Source organism: Paramormyrops kingsleyae, chromosome 17 (assembly GCF_048594095.1).
Source record: "Paramormyrops kingsleyae isolate MSU_618 chromosome 17, PKINGS_0.4, whole genome shotgun sequence".
NCBI classification, from domain to species: Eukaryota; Metazoa; Chordata; class Actinopteri; order Osteoglossiformes; family Mormyridae; genus Paramormyrops; species Paramormyrops kingsleyae.
The window spans coordinates 20,148,455-20,168,481 of record NC_132813.1 but is presented as its reverse complement, the minus strand read 5'-3'; the positions used below and the strand labels follow the sequence as shown (position 1 = coordinate 20,168,481).

General features: G+C 49.4%; 1 protein-coding gene across 2 annotated transcripts; it reads right to left on the bottom strand.

Annotated features, from left to right (window-relative positions):
* Window positions 1-38: 38 nt before the first annotated feature.
* urb1 (URB1 ribosome biogenesis homolog) lies at window positions 39-19,797 on the bottom strand. Of its 2 annotated transcripts, XM_023826165.2 has the most exons (39): window positions 19,534-19,796; window positions 19,133-19,272; window positions 18,789-18,940; window positions 18,570-18,699; window positions 18,239-18,335; window positions 18,045-18,130; window positions 17,826-17,951; window positions 17,604-17,734; window positions 17,313-17,508; window positions 16,576-16,713; window positions 16,089-16,262; window positions 15,533-15,665; window positions 15,325-15,447; window positions 14,559-14,665; window positions 14,347-14,466; window positions 14,085-14,201; window positions 13,609-13,747; window positions 13,336-13,506; window positions 13,075-13,259; window positions 12,529-12,750; window positions 12,043-12,213; window positions 10,972-11,791; window positions 10,558-10,762; window positions 9,956-10,136; window positions 9,744-9,802; window positions 9,466-9,656; window positions 8,973-9,083; window positions 8,793-8,856; window positions 8,426-8,594; window positions 7,473-7,575; window positions 6,872-7,032; window positions 6,399-6,510; window positions 6,201-6,307; window positions 5,465-5,608; window positions 4,424-4,533; window positions 4,033-4,209; window positions 1,714-1,955; window positions 706-1,275; window positions 39-439 (listed from the first exon to the last, which is right to left on the bottom strand). In XM_023826165.2, the coding sequence occupies exons 1-39, from the start codon at window positions 19,736-19,738 to the stop codon at window positions 246-248; spliced, it is 6,783 nt and encodes a 2,260-aa protein (XP_023681933.2). In that variant the 5' UTR covers window positions 19,739-19,796; the 3' UTR covers window positions 39-245. The 2 variants fall into 2 exon arrangements, with proteins under 2 accessions (XP_023681933.2, XP_023681934.2); XM_023826166.2 differs by lacking the exons at window positions 39-439; window positions 706-1,275; window positions 1,714-1,955 and adding an exon at window positions 1,970-2,194 and having other exon boundaries at window positions 19,534-19,797.
* Window positions 19,798-20,027: the final 230 nt, after the last annotated feature.

The window sequence follows — 20,027 nt, the reverse complement described above, 5'->3', positions numbered from 1 at the left end:
TCATTTCAGAAGGTGCCAGAAAATGGATTCCAGACAAATTCCAGAGTATTACCTTCAGTGTGTGTATTCATTCAGAATATATAAAAAGAGCATATTTTACACAATTTACAAATACACTTTAAATAACTGAAAAATATGCAACAAAAACATGACAAAAACAAAAGAAAAATTTTAAAAATAATAATTGATATCATGAATTAAAAAAAAAGTCCCATTCTCTGGTATAAACCTGGTCTGAGGCCTCATCATGGCCCAGGAGCCGCCGCAGAGGAGATCTGCCGACACAGCGCTGTGACGGGCGCCTGAGTCACGCTGCGCCTCCTCAGCCCCTGCTGCGGCAGCCCAGCCACCAGCTGCACGTGACACAGGAAGAGGCCCGGCGGGTCGGCGCCGGCCCACAGCTCCCGCACGTACAGCGAGAGCAGCAGGAGGCCAGCCTCTGTGGGGGGAGAACTCGATAAGCTAAGATGAAAATATCTGTGCTGATGTTCGCAAGCCTCAAACCAGTGTTTCCAAACCCAGTCCTTGGGGACAGTCCACACCTAAAGCAAACAATGACAACCCAAGTAGGCTAAAGCACTAAATACCGACAGTAGTACAGGTGTAGTGGGAGCTGTGAGGCAGCAAACTTGTGGACTGTCTGGGGCCCCCTGAGGGCTGGGTTGACAAACACAAGCAATGTGAGATCTGAGAACGGTTCCTCACCACTTCTGGAAGCATCGTCTTCGGCCGTGGACAGACAAGCTGAGAGCACGGTGCGATGCAGGTCTCCTTCGGGAACGCCCCGGACCTGGAGCAGGCGTAGCATGACGTCGGTGAACAGCCTGAGGGTCTCCAGACGGGCAGGGTCCTGGGAAGTGGGCGGCGGCTCGCAGGCCCGGTGGTACAGCCTCAGGAAGTCCCGCCTCACCGCTTCCTCTGCGAGCACCGCCGCTACTGACGATTCGCGCCGGAGCACGGAGGCCTGCACCCAGCACAGGAAGCGTGACACGGCCTCAGGGTCAGCCGACCCGGCCACCAGCGACCTCAGCATCCACCGGAGGAGCAGCCGTGCCGCGTCAGCGGCCAGAACGGCAGCGTCGGGGTCACCGTCCTCAGGGGTGCACATAGACATGTGGACAAAGACGTCCCTGAGCAGGGGGTCACAGTCCGAAAGGGAGGCGCTCTCCTGCTCGACCCCAGCCCCCCCTCCCTCCTCTTCCTCGGCAGCTTTCTCCACGCGGGGGCGACCCCGCTGCAGGTGACCTTTACTCCTCCCCCGTTCCTTCGCGATTCCTGCAGCACAGAGCACATTCCCGGGTATTTTACTTGGTAAGGTTTAAATTCCTAAAACGGGAGTGCAAAGCTAGCAAAAAGAAACCAGTGATTTTTAAAGGTAACGATAAGTTAGCATGACCAACCCTCCACAAACCAGTTTAATTTAGACGAGTGTTTCTCAACCCAGTCCTTGAAGACCTCAAAAACAGTCCACATTTTTGACCCCTCCCAGCTCCCAACACAACTGAACAAAGGAGAACACCAAATATCTGGTACAGGTGTATTAGGAGGGAATATAGGAGGGAACAAAAATGTGGACCTTCTGGTAGTCATCAATGATTTATTCCTCATTAATTAATAACTTATGTGCAAATAGATTGAATAGACAAAACAAAAAAAACACACAAAGACTTTGACGTGAAGAGACACCTCATACGAGGAGACCAGAGAGCTTACCCAGCAGCTCCTTCACCTTGCAGCGCTCCAGCACCCCCTGCAGGTCGGAACGGAGCGGCGCATCGCGGGAAAGCGAGGCCCAGCAGTGCAGCAGCGCTAGGGCGGCGGTGCAGGGTAGCGGCTGCTCGCACGCGGTGGCCCAGCCGGCGGCACGGCAGACGCCCAGTGCCCTCTCACGGTGCCTGAGGATGGAGGCCAGTGCCTCGAGGAAGCGGAACAGCTGAGGGGTCTTCACTGTGCCGCTGGGGGTGGGGCGCACAGAACGGCATGAATTAATGGCAACGTGCAGGAACAACACAGGAATGCTTGGGGATAATGAGCCGTAAGAATGTCTGTCGGAGCAGCTGGAGGGTGGGAGAGCTGGGGTCAGGTGATCACCGCCGGTTATCTGACGAAGCCGACTTGCTTACTCCGCTTTGAGGAACAGATGTGTATGTGGGGTCCATTTACGGAATAGTTTGGATGCACGACTATAAATCAACTGAAGAAATAATATAAAAATATTAATTGAAACATTCTTTACTATTCCATACCACTGTGTTTTAGTTTTTGTATTTTGTGGTGATATTGGTGTATGTAGAGTTATACATACTGAAGCTAAGGTGTACCTGAATATATGGTTTGGTAATATTTAAATGTTTGTGATGGGTAGGAGTTAAGTTTAACGTCATCACGCTTTTATTAGTTGGAGTTTAGTATGTGTGGTTCAGTTTGGAACAGTCTGAAATAATCTAAACCAGTGTTTCCCAGCCTGGTCCAGACCCACAGATGGCTCCCTCCCAGTTAAGGAAGATAAACTTAGGGACTGTCTGCGGGTCCCAGAGGACCAAATTAAGCTAAACTAAGCTAATTCTGAGCACTGCAGTCCTTGATACACTAAATAGACAAAGGTATTGGGACAGGCCTCTTAATCATTAATTCAGGTGTTTCACTCAGACCCATTGTCACAGGTGTATAAAATCAAGCACCTAGCCATGCAGTCAGGTTTACAAACATTTGAAAGAATGGGTCGTTCTGAAGAGCTCAATAAAATCAAGCGTGGTACTGTCATGATAAGTCAGTTTGTGAAATTTCTTCCCTGCTAGATAATCCACAGTCAATTGTATATGGTATTATTGGTATTAAATGTAAGCGTTTCGGAACATCAGAAAATCAGCCACAAAATGTAAAGTAACAGATTGGGGTCACCAAGTGCCGAGGTAGATAGTGCATGAAGTCACCAGTGCTCTATAGCTCAATAACTGCAAAGATCCAACCTTCCTCTGCCATTAACTCCAGCATAAAACCTGCGCTAGGAGCTTCATGGAATGGGCTTCCATGGCCGAGCAGCTGCATGCAAGCCTGACATCACCGAGCGCAATGCCAAGTGTTGGATGGAGTGGCGTAAAGCGCGGTGCCACTGGACTCTGGAGCAGTGGAAATGTGTTCTGTGGAGAGATGAATCACGCTTCTCTGTCTGGCAGCTTGATGGACAAGTCTGGGTTTGGCAGATGCCAGGAGAACGTTACCTGCCTGACTGCATTGTGTCAACCGTACAGTTTGGTGGAGGCTGTTTTTCAGGGGTTGGGTTAGGCCCCTTAGTTCCAGTGAAGGCAACTCAATGCCAAGACATTTCGGACTATTCCAGAGCCCTGACCTCAATCTGACTGAACACCTTTGCAATGAACTAAAATGGAGATTGTGAGCCAGGTCTTCATGCCTAACATCAGTGCCTGACCTAACGAATGCTCTTCTGATTGAACGTGCCACAGACACACTCCTAGATCTTAACAGTAGCAGCTGTTATAGCTGAAAGGGGGGGGATCAGCTCCATATTGATGCCTATGGATTTAGAATAATTGATACTTTATTGATCCCTGTGGGGAAATTGTCTTTACGCCTCCCTCAGCTTGCTCTTTGTAGAGTAAGTTGTCCGCAAAGGGCAGCCACCCATAGCGGCGCCCAGGGAGCTGGGGGTTAAGGGCCTTGCTCAAGGACCCGCAGACGTGCTGACGCTGGGTTTGAACCGGCGACCTTCTGATTACATGCACACAGGCTTAGCCCACTGAACCACACGTTGTATGTATGCAGTATGTATGTATAGAATGGGACGTCATAAAGGTTCCTGTAGTGTAATGGCCAGGTGTCCCAATACTTTTGTCCATATAGTGTGTGTGTGGGTGCAGGTCTGGACCACACTGAAACTGGATTTTTTTTCTTTACCCACACCCTGATCTGATGCTCAATATTCAATTCTGTAATCAGTCTACACCATACACTGGCATATACCAGGGTAAGTGTGCATATTGTTAAGAGCTGTGTGAGAGACAGAGGCCTTACTGTAGGTGCCTGACCAGGGCCATCAACACACACAGGAACTCGCCAATGAGCGGGAGGGGCAGGCACTTGGCCGGCTGACCGCCCCCGGGCACCCGGTTCTCCTTCTTCCCCAGGTTGGTGAACCAGAGCCTGTGGACCAGGTCAATTGCTATACACAGCAGCTGGCCGTCCAGGCACCTGGAGGCGGTGAACAATGACCGAAAATTTGTCAGATCAACTCAAAGGTCACCACCTTTCACTTATTAGCTAAGGCCTGAACAGCCTCAATAAAATGACATCTGGGCATATAAAACCATAAAAACAACAACAGGTTTACTGTTCAGGTGAAAATACCAAGTCATCATCTTCCTGGGAATAACACAGTAATTGTTTTGCATTTAGCCCTACCCACCTGGTCTCAATTAGCTGCAGAATCCACGTCAGAAGGCCGTGAATGTTGATGAGCTCATAGGCGGCTTTGGTTACATGGGCAGTTTGCTGGAGCACGTCCAGGATCAGAACCTGTGAGGGATCACGCCTGTATCAGCATGCTCAGCAATCACGCTTCACATCACCTTCATGTCCACACTCCTTTGGTCTGTTTTAGCTTTCATTGTCAGGGATTCACCTCGGGAAATTTTGAAGTTTGCTTCTAGCAGTAGTGAAAGGTTTTTTAAGGGGTTAATTCAAGAGAACAGCCATTTTCACTCTGCGGGAACTTTTTTCCGGAAACAGGAGCTTTTTCAGGAACAAGGAGCTTTTTTCGCAGCCCTCCCCAGGAACTCAGCCCAACTGCAGTTCCGGAACTTTATTTTTTAGTCCCCACTTGGTATTTTTCGTTTGACCACAAACTAAGAGGGGCAGGGCTTATAGCGATAAACTTGCTGATTGGTTGGCCGCAAGCATTCATTTGGAAGTGGGGGGGAAAAGATAGAAGCAGTAGAGCAAAAATGGAGCAGAAGGAATTACTGTTGTTCCTTAATTACATTTAATGCATCAAAGAATACCTTTTTGCATTCATCTCCATATTTCTGCATCAGAAAATTAAACGGATAATCAATGTATTTTTGTCTAAAATCGCAGGTGTTGGCAGTGAAACTTGCCAGCAGTATTCAGCAGAATAATGTTGCAACACTTTTTATTCTTTGGAGAATGAAAGATTGATCTGCTGATTGACCTGATTTAATTATGAATTATAAACACGTCGTGAGTCATATAAATGAAATGAAAATAAAAGTCTGTGTCCCATATTGATAGTGATCAATACTCCCAATAACTAACAAATAACATAACAAAACACAATTAATAAAAACTAGTCGTTGACATATAACTAACAAATGATTTGGGCTGGAGGTGTAGTTTCATATGAAATACATATGAGGTTTAACCTATGACATAAAGGTCACAGTTGCTGTGGCGAACAGGGTGACGCTGGGGTCAGACGGGTTCATACCTGGGTGGCGCCGTCGCACAGCGGACTGGCACAGAAGCCCAGCAACACCTGGAAGATGCCCTGCTGCTCGCAGACCTCGTAGCAGTGACGGTCCTTCATGCCCTCGCGCATGACGCCGATCAGCCACTCGCGCTCAGCCTTGTGCTGAAACACAGACGCCGTCGACCGGCCCCTCAGTGTCACCCCCCAAGCTCAGCCTTGTGCTGAAACAGACGCCATCGACTGCCCCCTCAGTGTCGCCCCCCAAGCCCCAGCCAGAGTTCACAGATGGAGCCTGGATTCAAAAGGCCTGCTTATCCTCCGACTAAATGACTTGCCTTTGGTGAGTGAGGGAGGTTAATTGCCAGCCCTGTATACGTGTCCAATCAGTTAAGGAGTTGTAGGATTTTCGAATTATGGATATATACGTTACAAAAAGATTGTATTGGTGGCAATTTGAGAAGTTAGGTGTCATCCTTGGGTAAAAACTGTGGTTGGGTTTCACTGAAGCCTCACAGTTATAGGCTGGTGTGCTTGGTTCCCACCCATCTTCCATGTGTATGCATGTTCTCCCTGTTGTTACATGGTTTACCTCTGGATACTCTGCTGTCCTCCGAATCATAAAATCAGAGCTGGCATGTATAAGCTTTGTTGTCGTTTGTCGTTCCGCCTGGTCGCGACTGGTACCATGCCAGGAACTTCCAAAGAAAAGCTACTGAATCAACAAGAATATGTTTTGGGTATTATGTCACGTTACCTCCAAGTCGAAGCTGTAGAAAAACCTGAAGAATGCCGGAACCCTCTTCAAGTCCAGGTCTTGGTGGGCAAGCAGGAACTTGTTGATCACCATGTACATGTGCTCCTCTGGAGAGAACGGGAACGAACGGTCACACACTCAACATCGAACCGCCCGCTGTCCCCTGAGGTGCCACGCCGAGGTCACCTCCCCACCCACCAGGTTTCAGCATCTGCTGTGCCACCTTGGCCACGTAGGTGGTGAGCAGGAAGGGGACTCTGAGGTTCTCCTGCCGGATGCCATTCCTCACGGTATCCATCAGGTACAGCAGCTGGGACGGAAACGGTCAACAGGGCGATTAACGCACATATGCACGTCGGTGAAACCAAAATAACACACAGGATTTCATTAGCGAATATCTGTAGGAACTCCAGACAGTTATCATAAGCATTTTATAACCAGTCATGACCAACGCCTCTCAAAAATATACTATGAATTTACAACACTATTCTGATAATAAATTTCCTCTCAGTGGGTTAATAAAATTTCATTCAAATCTTGCTTCTGGACAGTCTTCCTGCCTATAAATTTACCCATAATGCCCCACACTGTTACCACGGCAGCTACGCACAGCCCTGTCCCATGATGCCGGAGAGTCCGGCTTCCCCAGCGCCAGGAGCTGCCAACCTTACCTGCCTCTTCCCTGCGAAGCGCCCAGCCTCCAGGTGGTGGTAGAAGGAGCCCAGAACTTGGTAGGCGGCAGCCCTGAGCTTGGCGTCGTAGCTGCTGAGTGCTGCCACCGTTACGCCCAGGGCGTGGCTGGACACAAACTTGTGGCAGTTGACCACAGACTCTGGAAAGGGAGGGAGGAGGAGACCGAAAGATTCTTTCCAATGAGAAGAAAGCCTGACCATGTCAAGGTGCACGGCCCAAACGCTGGGCAATTCAGAGACTGCGATTCACTTAACCGCAAAAAATGCAGGACACACACGGAGCCCCCAGCTACAAATCGAACAAACAGCCCTGTGCGAATCTCCAGGGGTAATGAGCCACTGTGCTGCCCTCAAATACACACTTTAAGGATTAATTTTTATCAGGGCATCAGAAATCATCAATCTTGATCCAGGACAGTTAGAATTATACAACAGATACACAACAGATGACGTGACTTGAAACACAATTAAAAACAGGAGCAGCTTTTGAGGATGAGGTAGGCGGTAAATCAAATTTAAACAGTGACTAATGTACTGTGAGGATTTCAGGGGGGGGGGCTGTCGGGGGGGGGGGGGTTACCAGGCTTAAGCAGCATGCTGAAGAGGGGCAGCAGGAAACCGGGGTCATAGACCCTCCCCAGGTCGCCGGCACCCTCCTCCCGGTAAATCAGCTCCTTGGCCTCCTGCAGAGGGGAGCACCAGTCACACCAGTCACACCAGTCCGCACGATCCGCATGGAGGTGGGTCAAAGCTCTGAACGCTCAAAAAGCAGCCTAAATGCATGTTTCTGCCATAATGCAAGTGAGACGCGATAAAGTAGAGCGCAGCTCTTTGGGGGGAAAAAAGGAGAAAACTGGAGAATCTGAATGCGTAAGCAAAGCTTTGTCAGGTTTGGTCATCTACACTCTAAAATGCTCTGTAAGATCAAGTTTACGGAGAAGGGTCTGTTGGTGGACAAAGGCGGCAATGGATATATTTGCAATTGGTCTGACAGCGTTCAGTGCAGTCAGAGATCCTGCCTTCCATATTGATTTGTGCATCTATATCACACAATCGGCAATCAGTCAATACATTTCAAATATATCATATTTAAATCAAAAATACATTATATATATATATTAATGACAGATAATGGAAAGAATGTACTATACTATACTATTTATAGTAGTGGACTACTATAAAGAGATTAATTTCTTATTCTTGCTGTATTGCATAGTTAATTGCTAAGGAAACAGTATTAGACAGTGATGGATTAAGCATAATAAACAGAAAACCGATATCGGAGATCAATTACTCCGAGGGGAATTTAATCTGTGTCTCAAATAAATTTGCACATGTCCTCCTTGTTTTGTTTATTTGTAACACTTGTTTCATAAAACCTGTAGTAACACAAGGCACTTTAATGCTGAAATAATTCAATGTCTCCATGTCATTTACATCAGGAGATTTACTGACAGAGGAGATTTACTCAGCCAGTCCCTTTTGGCTTTATTGTGGGGGGTGGGGGGGGGGAGAGGGGGAGGGGCGGCCTACCGAGGGGATGATGCGGCGATTCTGGGGGAAATGTGCCACAGTGCTGAGCATCCTGTCTGGCTCCAGCAGGGCCAAGAGGCCCTCCCCGCTGGGCTGCTGCCACAGGGACGGCCCCAGGCTCTTACAGGCCTTGTGGTGCTCCACAGCCGCGGGGCCCCACAGGAGGCACCTGGGGGGGAGGGGGGAGCATTACCATGGTGATAAACACAAAGCAATATAAAGATGGAACAAAGAAAGGCAGATCAATAAAATACTTTTTTCATGTCATACATTAACAAATTGTATCGTATGAGTAAATTTCTAGATGACGCTACAAATACAGATCATCTCATTTTAAATTAAGAGAGCAGGTAGAAAGTGCACCTACTGAGACTGAGCCAGACTCACGCCGTTCTTCTCGTACTGCCGCAGCAGCAGCAAAATCCTCTGATCTGCACGAGCACAGGAACGTGGGGGGGGGGGGGGGGGTTTAACGCCACTTCCAACCACACCGCCCCCTGGCTGCTGTGACCACCCCATCCCGACCGCCCTGCCGTTTTCACCTCACCTGTAGTACTCAGGGTCGCGCCGTAAGCTCCGAGCAGGACCACGAAGTGACTGCTGTGACAGACGGAGGGACACTTCTGCACCAGAGTGAGGAGGAGTGACACCAGCAACTCTGCAAGGCACAGACCTCATTCTTACCCACCCCAGGGGGAAATCTCAAGCCTTTAAAAGCAATAAAATGCTAAGGAAAGGTAAAGACAGAAAAGTAAACAGATGCGTAATGTAAGATACAGCAGGAGGTGGGAGAACGATCCCTTGGGGTGCCCCTCAGAGTGCCTGCCTCACTCCTTTGGGAGGACCCCTCAGGGTGCCTGCCTCACTCCTTTGGGAGGACCCCTCGGGGTGCCCCTCAGAGTGCCTGCCCCCCTTGGGGTGCCCCTTCGAGTGCCTGCTCCCCTTCCTTGGGAGGCCCCCTCGGGGTGCCCCTTCGAGTGCCTGCTCCCCTTCCTTGGGAGGCCCCCTCGGGGTGCCCCTTCGAGTGCCTGCTCCCCTACCTTTCACCGAAGAGCCTCCCCCGGATGCATGCTGCTCATCCAGCATCGATGGCAGGAAGAGAGAATGGCTTGTGATCATCATATGCAGGGTGGGTAAGGCGAGCAGGTCAGCGGGGACATGGTCAGCTTCATAAACCCGACCCAGCAGGTTGCTCAGGGTCTCCAGGAAGGCTGAGCTGCTGTAGCGGTGTCTGGGGGGGGTGAGGGTATTTATTACCATACTGACAGAACAGCCAGGTGGCGCACTTGCAGACTTACGATACTCAGACAGTACTTACTTCAATCCAGCCTTGATGAAACTGTTCCAGTCTGGAAGAATCAGCTGCTCTGCTGAAGTCTGTTAGAAGAAAATTCTCTGTAATCGATTATTCTCAGCTAATTGTGACTAATTAAACTGTTTATCAGTACTCATTCCATTATTAACCAATGAAGCTACATTAAATATAGCTGATGGGTTAGGGGGATGTTACAAGGCAAGAAGGAAGCACACCAGCAGCTCCTGCACTCTGAGCAGCATGGCCGCCTCCTCTCCATCCTGCTCTCGCTCCTTGGCGCTCCTGAACCTTGCGCTCAGCCACTGGAGGGCAGAGGAGAGCAAGGTCTTCCTCCAGGAGGCCACCTGCTCCGGGGAACCGGCCAGCATGTCGCTGATGGAGCTCACAAGCTGCCACCTGAGGGAAAAAAAAAAGTGTTGGCAGAGTATGTAAGGACAACCGCCACAGTGCATTCTGGGATGCATGGAACGCAAAGATGAGCGGAGAGAACAGTGGCCTTAAACCAGCTTCTTTCGTAAATGTGTAACTGCTACGATTCTGTTGTACTGGAAGGTTGTCTTGACAGGAAAAACCAGAAAACACTGCATGGCTAAAGCTGCTCCGTCGGTGGGAAGGTTCACCATGACAGTGTGTGTTTATCCACAAACTTTTCAATGGATACGCAATGCAGATGGATGGATAAAGAACCTGAAGTAATTAACCAGTCTGAGCTGTATTTGCCAATGCAGACATTCTGGCAGTCGTGTTTATTCCCATCACGATCCTGACCGTTTACCATCAGATGAACACAGAGGGTGGGGCGAGGTCTGGGACTCACCTTTCGCACCCGGCTGCCCGCTCCAGGACGCCAGGTAGGCGGTGGATGAGGTCAGCAAGCTCTGTCTCCTTTGTGGTCTGTCTGACGAGGCTGCTGAGGGCCTCTGTGCAGGCAGGCAGGGAGTCACACGCTGTGTCGGAGAGCACAGATTCAACCAGGCCAGGAAGGAGGGCCGCCTTCAAGGATCGGAGGACAGCCGTGTGCACTGTGCAGCAGAGGAAAGGCGTGGGAGAGCGGGGGCGGCGTAAGATACGGAGCACGAACACTGTGCACTACTCTTTCAATGTACATGCGCATAGCGGCCAGTAGGTGGCATGACCATTAAGGAATGTTTGGGTAAATAAGCAATAAGATAGTATAAAACATTAGAGCATGGACTTTTCCATACTGTCCGTTCAGGAAAGGGCAGCCCACCTCCTTTGGGTCTGGCCGGGTCGTCGGAGCTCGCAGCAGTCAGGTATGTGTTGAGGAGCGGGAGGAAGCTCTCCATGGCCCCCGAGAGCCGCTCCAGGTTAGCGGGCTCCAGGCACCACAGCTCAAACCGGAGCCGGTGGGCAGCACAGCTGCGAAGCATGGCCATTCCAATGGCAAGGCCCGCCGGGTCTCCCCAGTCCAGGCAGTGTAGCAGCAGGTCACCCGGGAGCAGAGCTGCCGCCTGAGGCTCCCTGCATAGCGCCCCCAGCAGGAGGTCAGCAATACTGCCTCTGGGAGAGGATGCCAGCAGGAAGGCCAGGGCACGCAGGTGGGCCTGCGACAGGAGGGGGGCACAGTCACCAGCTCCTTCAGAAAGGATGCTCACGGCGGCCTGCCCGTAGACACTTAGCTCCGCCCCCTCACTCTTACTGGCCAACAGCCTCTCCGGGGGGAGGAGCATCAGGCTGGACAGCACCTCCTTCAGGCCTACTGCCTCCATGTACCCGTGAAGCACCAGCAGCCCCTTCAGCGGCCATGAGGCCTGCAGAATCGTCTTCCTGGCCTTGCGGCTCAGTTCCCTCAGCAGGGCCCCCCGGACCGCTTCCAGGTACCCCGCCATCAGCTCCAGAGAACCCAGGTCCCTGAGAGTCGGGCCACAGCGCACCAGCAAGGCCAGAACCCCCTCGGTGAGCTGTCTGCAGACCAGTTTCACCCGGACCGGGTCCAGATTGTGAGCCGGCAAGGAACCCAACTCCAGAGCCAGGAACCAGGACTGAAGGGTAGGGTGCTGCAAGACAGACTGCAGCACACAGAGCAGCACCTAGACACCCAGGCAAGAGACTTATTACAGAAACAGCATTTATTATATACTGTACAGAAACACTACCAGTATCAAGGATGCACATTGGTCACAAAATATTATCTAATATAAAATTATGTACATGCATGGGACAGTAAAAAGCAAATATTAAAATACATTTGTTTCAGACAAATTTCCTTAAGTGTAGAATTCATAAAGTTACGCTGAAACTCGTGTTTTCAGCTCTGCCAAGGAACATTCCAGACACGCACCTGATCCTTGTCGACTCGCTCCCTGGCAGCCTCGTCCGTCTCCAGGAACAGGTCCGACTCCCCCACGGAGTCGATGGCTTCAGTGTCGGCCGTGTCCTCCACGGCCTGAAGTCTTTCCACCAACGCACCCAGCACCTTCAAGAGGCAGCCCAGCACTGCATCTTTGGACGTCTGCAAATCAAACGGTCAGACGGCCCTTAAGACAAAGCTTCCCTCAGTGTGGTGGTTTTCCCGATACAACGGGCAGGTCAAAAACAAGAAATACAAGGTGATATATTAGCGATTTAACGAGAACAAGCCTTTTTCTCTTAACAGTACAACAGAATTCTTACTTCCAGATGGTCAAGGTGTCAAATTCACACAATAAATAACTTTCTGAAAAGAACACCACCAGAGACTGTTTAACATATATATGTATGAGAGATATCCTGGGGAAGGAAGTGTCAGACCAACCCAGGGCCGGAGTCACAGAGCGTCACCACGTACCCTGCCAAACGTCTCCACTGAGGTTTTCAGATAAAGCAGGACTTGCTTGGCAGCCACAGGGAATTCGGCCACCCCAAGACCCAACAGCGCCTCCTTCAGGCTGTCCGCGAAAGAGCTCCTCAGCCAGGCGTCGGGCCCATCACAGAAGGCCTTCTTCATCACCTCCGCGAAGGTGCCGTCGAAACCCGACTCATTGGGAAGGGAGACCGTCGTGGACTTAAACTGGGGCAAAATGGGAAGATTGAACAAAAACACAACATAAAACCCTATCAAGATCTCACAAGGATGCAATCATCCAGAAAGAAGCACCACAGACACCATGGGAACAAATGCTATGCTGCTGGTGAAGGAAGTGTCTGCATCGACCTTTACAGTAAAAACAACCCAGTAGTATAACCACCAAATGCAAATGCTTATTACTGAATTAAAGCATCGACCTTCCACCACACATCCAGCAGAGGGCAGTAGAGAGCTCAGAGCCTGCCTAGTTTAGGGACACCCAGGAAAAACTGTCAGTTTATCACAGATTAATGAAAAAAGCAGTACCAGATTTTCTTTAGCCTGTGGAGGAAGCCAGCGAGTGTAGTAGCTGTGGAAGGCGAGCAGAGCAGGGTGAGGGCTTCCAGAAAGCAGCTTGTCGTACTGCTGCAGGGCCAGGCAGAGGGGTAGGGGGTCTCTCTGGGAATGCAGCACGTCGGACAGGACGGCAGCCAGATACACAAACAGCACGCCTGAGGGAGGGGGGCCGTGAGGAAAGAGTCAGCCGATTTCCCACAGCATCCAGAGAGCCTGAACTTAATCACTCACCTCTTTCCTCTGCGGAAGCTGGCCGGAGGCTGTTCCTGGTCTCCAGAGCGGCGGGCACCAGCGCGCTGAAGGGGAACGTCTGCAGGATGAGGTCATCAGTGAGGGACGGCCCCAGCTGGTCCACCTCACCCTCAGCGCCCTCCAGCATCACGTCCATCATGTCCAAAGCATCTGAAACGCAGCCCGGCATCAGTCAGAGACACGTCAGGTACACGCCGGGGTGGCGGGGTGGCGGGGGGCCCGCTACGGGGCTGGCTGGGCGCGGGGGCTCACCGTCGATGTGCGAGATGGGGATGCTGGCAGCATCGCCCTCCTGGGCACCCAGGCTGGCCTGCAGGGAGGCCGCATCCTGAACCACGCTCGCCGCCTTGTCCGTGTAGCTGTACGGGCTGGAGGTGAGCCGCACCAGCACCTGGGATTCGGAAGCAGCCAGGGGGCGCCGTGCAGTTCAGAGAGGCACAGACAGGAAACAGGCAATAAAACACTGGAAAACTGCTGGCTACAGGCACACGTCTGGCAGATTAGTAATCCCATGGATTAAGACACTCCTCCTTTAATCCCTGTGAGGGAGACCTGTTCCTTCCCCTGACTGGGGTGTTCAGTGACCATTCGTCTTCAATCACTGTTTTTAAGGCTGACAGTGATGAAACCATGACTACTGCCAACTTGCAAGGTGCTGATCACCCGCACAAACAGACACAGGTGTATCTCAGCTATCAGCAGCACTAATGATGACAATCGGTGCTCACGGTCTCCAGGAAGCGGACGACGGCTTCCTGCTGCGGCCTGGGCAGCCGGTCCAGATGGACCAGCCAGAGCTCCAGCTCCCGCCAGGTGTACTCAAACATGCCGCTGTCCCTCAGCACCTGGCAGACAGGAAGCAAACAGCGGAGAGTGAGCGCAGAAGCCCAGAACGAAGTCCTGCAGTTAGACCGTCAAACAAGGCCATTGATGGTATTCATTATGTGAAAATATCCATTATAATAAAACCATGACGGGTGAATGACAAACCTTCAAGATCAGCAACCTGGTGGAGTCTTTTAAGGCACCGATGCTGCTGTCTACGAACATCTTGAGCAGCAGGTAGAACACGGATTTCTCACCAGCGGCCTTTCCGGCGTCAGGAACATCCTGCAGGAGCGGGAGGAAGTAGAGATGGTGACAGAGTTTTGGTGCCTTCCAAAGCCCCCCCCCAAACTGTGCTGCTAAAAGCACCACCTCACCTGGACTTGGAACCAGGAGAACTTGTTAGCAGGTAAGTCCAGAGCCAGCTGGAGGATCTGGTGCTGCAGAACCGGGGGAACTTTGACCTCCTTCTCTGACATGATGCCTGTGTTCAAGAGGGAACTTATGGCTCTTTTCCACTGTCACCCAGAACCAAGCCGTACCACAAAGAAGCATGACTGAACCAAGCTGGTTCTGTCACCACCATCTGATTGGTTAAATGCATGGAGATACTGGTGATATGCATGGATTACATGAAGGAAAAAAAAGGCCATATTCTATATTTTATTCATTATTAGTAGTATCGCACATCACAAAATATTGATGCATTCCCGACAACTCAGAACTTGAAAATTTCCAGTCACCTACTTAAACAAAAAGAACTATAGAATAGCTGAATGGAATGGATTTGTAATGCAAATTTACGCAAGCGAATAATTCTGCTAGTATTCCATAGTAACATAACATGGTGTTTCTCGCAGACTTGCTAGCAGAAATTAGCACATAGTAAATCATGATGTAAACCATGTAAACAGGAAATAAGCATCTCTTCAGTTTTACGTCACTGTCGCTCTCTAAAGCCAGACACGACCCTTCTGCAGTGGAGAACCAAACCATGTTGGAACCACACTGTAACTAGTGTTTCTTCGTAGTGAGGCCCGGGTACAGCCAGGCTCCTGTATGCCAGTGGAAAAGCGCCATTAGATGATTCATGCCTTCTTAACCCAGAGGTTGACAAGTGGCAACCCCAGGGGTCTCACAAACCTTTCAAGAGCTTGCTGAAGTCAAAGGAGCTCTGGCTGATGAGGAAGGGCGCCACCTTCTGGTACAGGCATAGGACGCGCAGGATGAGGGCCTTCAGAACCGTGGCCTCCGGGTCGTCAAAGCCTGGAGGATGCAGCCACACGGAACATGGATTCAGGCCACCCTAGGTTTGGCAAAATGCCTACAGTACTTCTCAGGAGTAACGTACCGTGTCCGAGAGGCTCCAGAGCTGGCTCTTCCTTACTCTTATCTTGACTTCCGCTTTTCAACACACCTTCACACTTCTCCTTCTTTGCCAAGGACTGCCAGTTAGAAATGATGCTGTTGACATCCGGTAAGACCTGGGGAGGAGGGAAGGGCTGTCGTACCAGCATATTCACCACCTGGCGGCACCTAACCAATGATACCTACCTGGGTCTTCAAACCCCTTCTCAGAGGCTCGAGGCTTGGAGCCCACCTCCCATTACCTTGGTCTGGGCTTGGAGCCCATCTCCCATTACCTTGCTCGGGGCTTGGAGCCCACCTCCCATTACCTTGCTCGGGGCTTGGAGCCCACCTCCCATTACCTTGGTCTGGGCTTGGAGCCCATCTCCCATTACCTTGCTCGGGGCTTGGAGCCCTCCTCCCATTACCTTGGTCTGGGCTTGGAGCCCATCTCCCATTACCTTGGTCTGGGCTTGGAGCCCACCTCCCATTACCTTGCTCGCGGCTTGGAGCCCACCTCCCATTACCTTGGTCTGGGCTTGGAGCCCATCTCCCATTACCTTGCTCAGGGCCTCCCTATACTGCTGCACAAAGTCCTCCATCACGGCTGCCGTGTACAGTTCCGATCTTTGCCACACAGCTCGGTCAAGACAGTGCTCAATGTTCTTCTGGGCACGCCTCAAGATGAAGGACACCAGCGAGAGAGCCGTGTGCTTCACCACTGTGTTGGGCATCTATTTTGTTGAAAAGAGGGCACTAAATTAGATCAAACTAGTTCTCAGTGGATGGCCAAGGATCTCCTCCAAAATCTGACATCTCAGTGGTAATATGAAAATAGCTACGGGAACTGTAGAAGATGATAAACCGATAAACTGACCCATCAATGTGACCAATAACTACCAGTTAGCTGCTATAAGATGCTACAAAAATAAACAAAAGCAGACTTTGAGCAAATCAATTTAGTAATGATTGACAGGTACTGTTCCTGGACAGCTCCATCGGTAGGTAAACCGGGACGGGCGCGGTGTTGAGGTGGCTTGGACTCACATTAAGGGCCTGGGTGAAGAAGGCCTTGTTGCAGACAGGCGGCAGTGACGTGACCGTCACCATGGCGAGCAGACGGGGCAGCGGGACAAACTCACGGGTTCGGAAGGCCTGGGACACCTCTGGCTGGGCCTCGTAGATCTGGGGACCGCCAACCAAACCAAGAGCCATTGTTAGTTTCCACATCAGACATCAGGACTCTGTCAGCTGAGAGTCTCTGCCTGCATGTCTATAAAAACAGAGAGTGCTCTCCGTAATATCTGGAATATCTGGAAGACAGATATTTTTTGTCTCTGTACTCAACAGTTTTAGATTTGTAATCAAACAACTGAGACAGTATTAAAGTGCACATTCTCAGGTCTAATTAAAAGATATTTTTATACATTTTGGTTTTACCATGTAGAAATTACATCATCAACACCATGGTGCTCTGAAGTGGGGGGGTCTATGTTTAAAAAGTGATGTGATTTCTAAATGGCAAAACCAAAATGTATGAAAAGATCCTTTAATAAACCCTATGCATTTCAACCACACCAGTTTTTGTGTTTTTGATCACAAACTCTGGAGTGCAGAAGTAAATTAAAAACATGTCTTTGTCCCAAACATTATAGATGGCATTGTATGCGTATAAAATCTGACACAAATCTGCACATACGGTTCCCATTATACACTCTTGACAGAGTACCAGCTCCTAGAAAAACTCAAGAATCTGGGTTTAACAGTGGTTATGTGTGCATCACCTTCTTGAGGAGAGTGACGTTTTCCTGCCAGGTGCTCCGGAGCCGTGGGGTATATGAGTATTGGGTTTCCTTGAAGTACCTCGACAGCACGTCGGGGTTGTCCCTGAGAATGCTGACCACTAAGTCCCTCACCAGCTCGTCCTCAGTAGCCTGCTTCAGTCCCACCAGGAACTGCAGAAGAACCACATTCCCCGCCCTGTAGGAGCAGACAGACGTATACCAGATGCTGAGTGAGGAAGAGTGGGCCCGCTGAGGAAGAGGAGGGGGACGACAGCCAAAGAGCCGGCTCACCTCCCTGCCGTCCCGAAGCTGGGGTCGTAGAAGCTGATCCCGTGTTTCCGAGAGCAGCAGAGGTCGATCAGGAATTTATGGACCAGCTCTCGCACCACCATCTTTCCATCCTGTTTGGGATTCTCACCCACCTATCAGATGCGGAATAAAGAAATCCATGTACAATCCACATATGATGGAGGCAAAGATTAACTGTGAAACGCGACCTAACTGCATACAGACCTTGCTGTCCTCCAGTCTTACATCTGCAATCCCATCCCATTTGTAGAGAGATGCGATCTGAGCCAGAATGGCAGGAGTGAAGAAGCGGACTTTCTGCGTCTTACTGATGGCTTTATTCCAAATGACCTGTAGACAGGATAAGAGAGGAGCTGCATTTCTTTTCTTTCAATTACAACATACAACACTAAACAAAAAAAAACAAAATTAAAAATGTTTTACTCTGGTCTGTAGCGTAGATAAAATGAGGTTGATAATGGAGATTCTGTCTTCCTTCAGCCCAGTGCTTAAAATGTCAGTCAGAAAATCTAACAATTGGAAATAAAATATCCATTTTCTATATATAATACTGCAACACCAATACGTTAAAATAAGCACCACATACATACATTAAACAAAGCCCATTATTTACAAACCTTGCATCTCAAGAACATGTCCGATAGTGGAGCCATCGCCTGATACCAGAAAAGACAGAGCAAACTGTATATAGGCCATGCGAACATCAGGTTGTCCCTATGGAGATGACAAAAAGGTTTAAATTTCCTAAGAGCACAGCCACAAAACAAAACTGACACCAAGCAGCCAAGTATTCTAAACGTCCATACTTGCAACTTCAGATGCATCAGAGAAGTTGCCTTATTTGAAATTATACTGCTAGTGATGAAAACTAAGAGTATTGTCATTTTTCCTTGACACAGAGGGTGTATCACTTTGAATGTAACCAGGCAAGCAGACCAACAGCCTTACCTTCTTATCGCGTCTGCGGGTCAGTTTAGATAAGCTCTTGTTAAAGTGAAAGTGGCTGAAAACCTCTCTGGCCATGTCAGATCCCTGGGACACCATAGAGGACAGGAGGCCAAGACACTGGCGAACGAACCTGGTGAAAAACAACAACCTGGGTTACCTACGTGTGCTTCCTTTGCCTGGACCACACAGTCAGGACTACACATGCAGACTGCAGCACACCTATGGTTTTCAGAATTAAGTGACGACTGAAGAAGCTTCATGTGGTTGGTGACCATTTTCTTCACGACCGTGATGCCCACCACGCTGAAATGAGAGAGGTCGCTTGCGGTCCGCAGTAAGATCACTTCTAAGCTCTGGAAGATCAGCAACAACTGGAAGCACACGAAATTACCAAGATGAGACACTGACATAGCATCAGATGTAGCAAAAGAACGGAATAACATGAGAAGTACAAAAAACAAGCAACTGTTTACACAAACCTAAGTCACATGTTTCCGTTGTCTTTTTACATAATCAGTCATAGGAATATCTTTCGCACTCCTTTACCACATTTCCATACTTACTTCTCTCTCGTGATGTTTTTCTCCCTCGAGTAAACTGAAAATCTCAGCGCACTCCATGGATATCTTAATATAACCCTCAACAACATCGTAGAGGTCCGCAATCGGTAGTTTCGTCGCTACTGACACAAACTTTCCCAAACCTAAAGGGGGGAAACATTGACAGCAAAACATACATACGTGTTCAGTCACACATCTACTACAGGGGTGAAAATGTGGCTAATCAACGATCTACAGGTACAACAAAAAATATACTACAACATAAAGCACATTCAGCAAAGGTCCATGGTATCTCACGAGAAAAAAGGGACAAAATTCTTGCGGTCAGTCAGTTAAAAGGAGAATGATTAATGTCACTTGATAATGCTGTCTATGAAATTATATTTTAAAAAGTTATCATTCACCTTTCAAAGCCTTGGTTGGATCTTTCAGCATGGATTTAAAAACAGTCCCATTAAACTCAGTGTCATTTTCATCCAGTGTCATCATTTTCATTTTCTTTTGTTGTGTTTCCGACTCTCCTGAATCTTTTTTCGCACGTTTCTTCTCCATTACGTTTGTATTTAGTGGAGCCCCTTGAGAGTGCGGCACAAGTCTATCAACAGACATAAACTCTCACACGTGTTTTGAAAACAGGAAGTTGTCCAATCAAATTTGATCCCGTGTAACTCCTACTACCTGCTTACTCTTCGTTCCGGATTAGTTTATAACTTCGCGCTTTGTGCAGCATCACGATTCTTCTAAAAGTTACGAAGTGTTTATAAAACAAAACTCAATTACACCCAATATATACACACCAACAGCTCACTTTTATAAGGTATATGCCAAATTGCTGGATGTTTATGACCAGAAAGAAATCGATAACGGCAGTCGCTTTGTTCACATTGTCAAAAAAAGA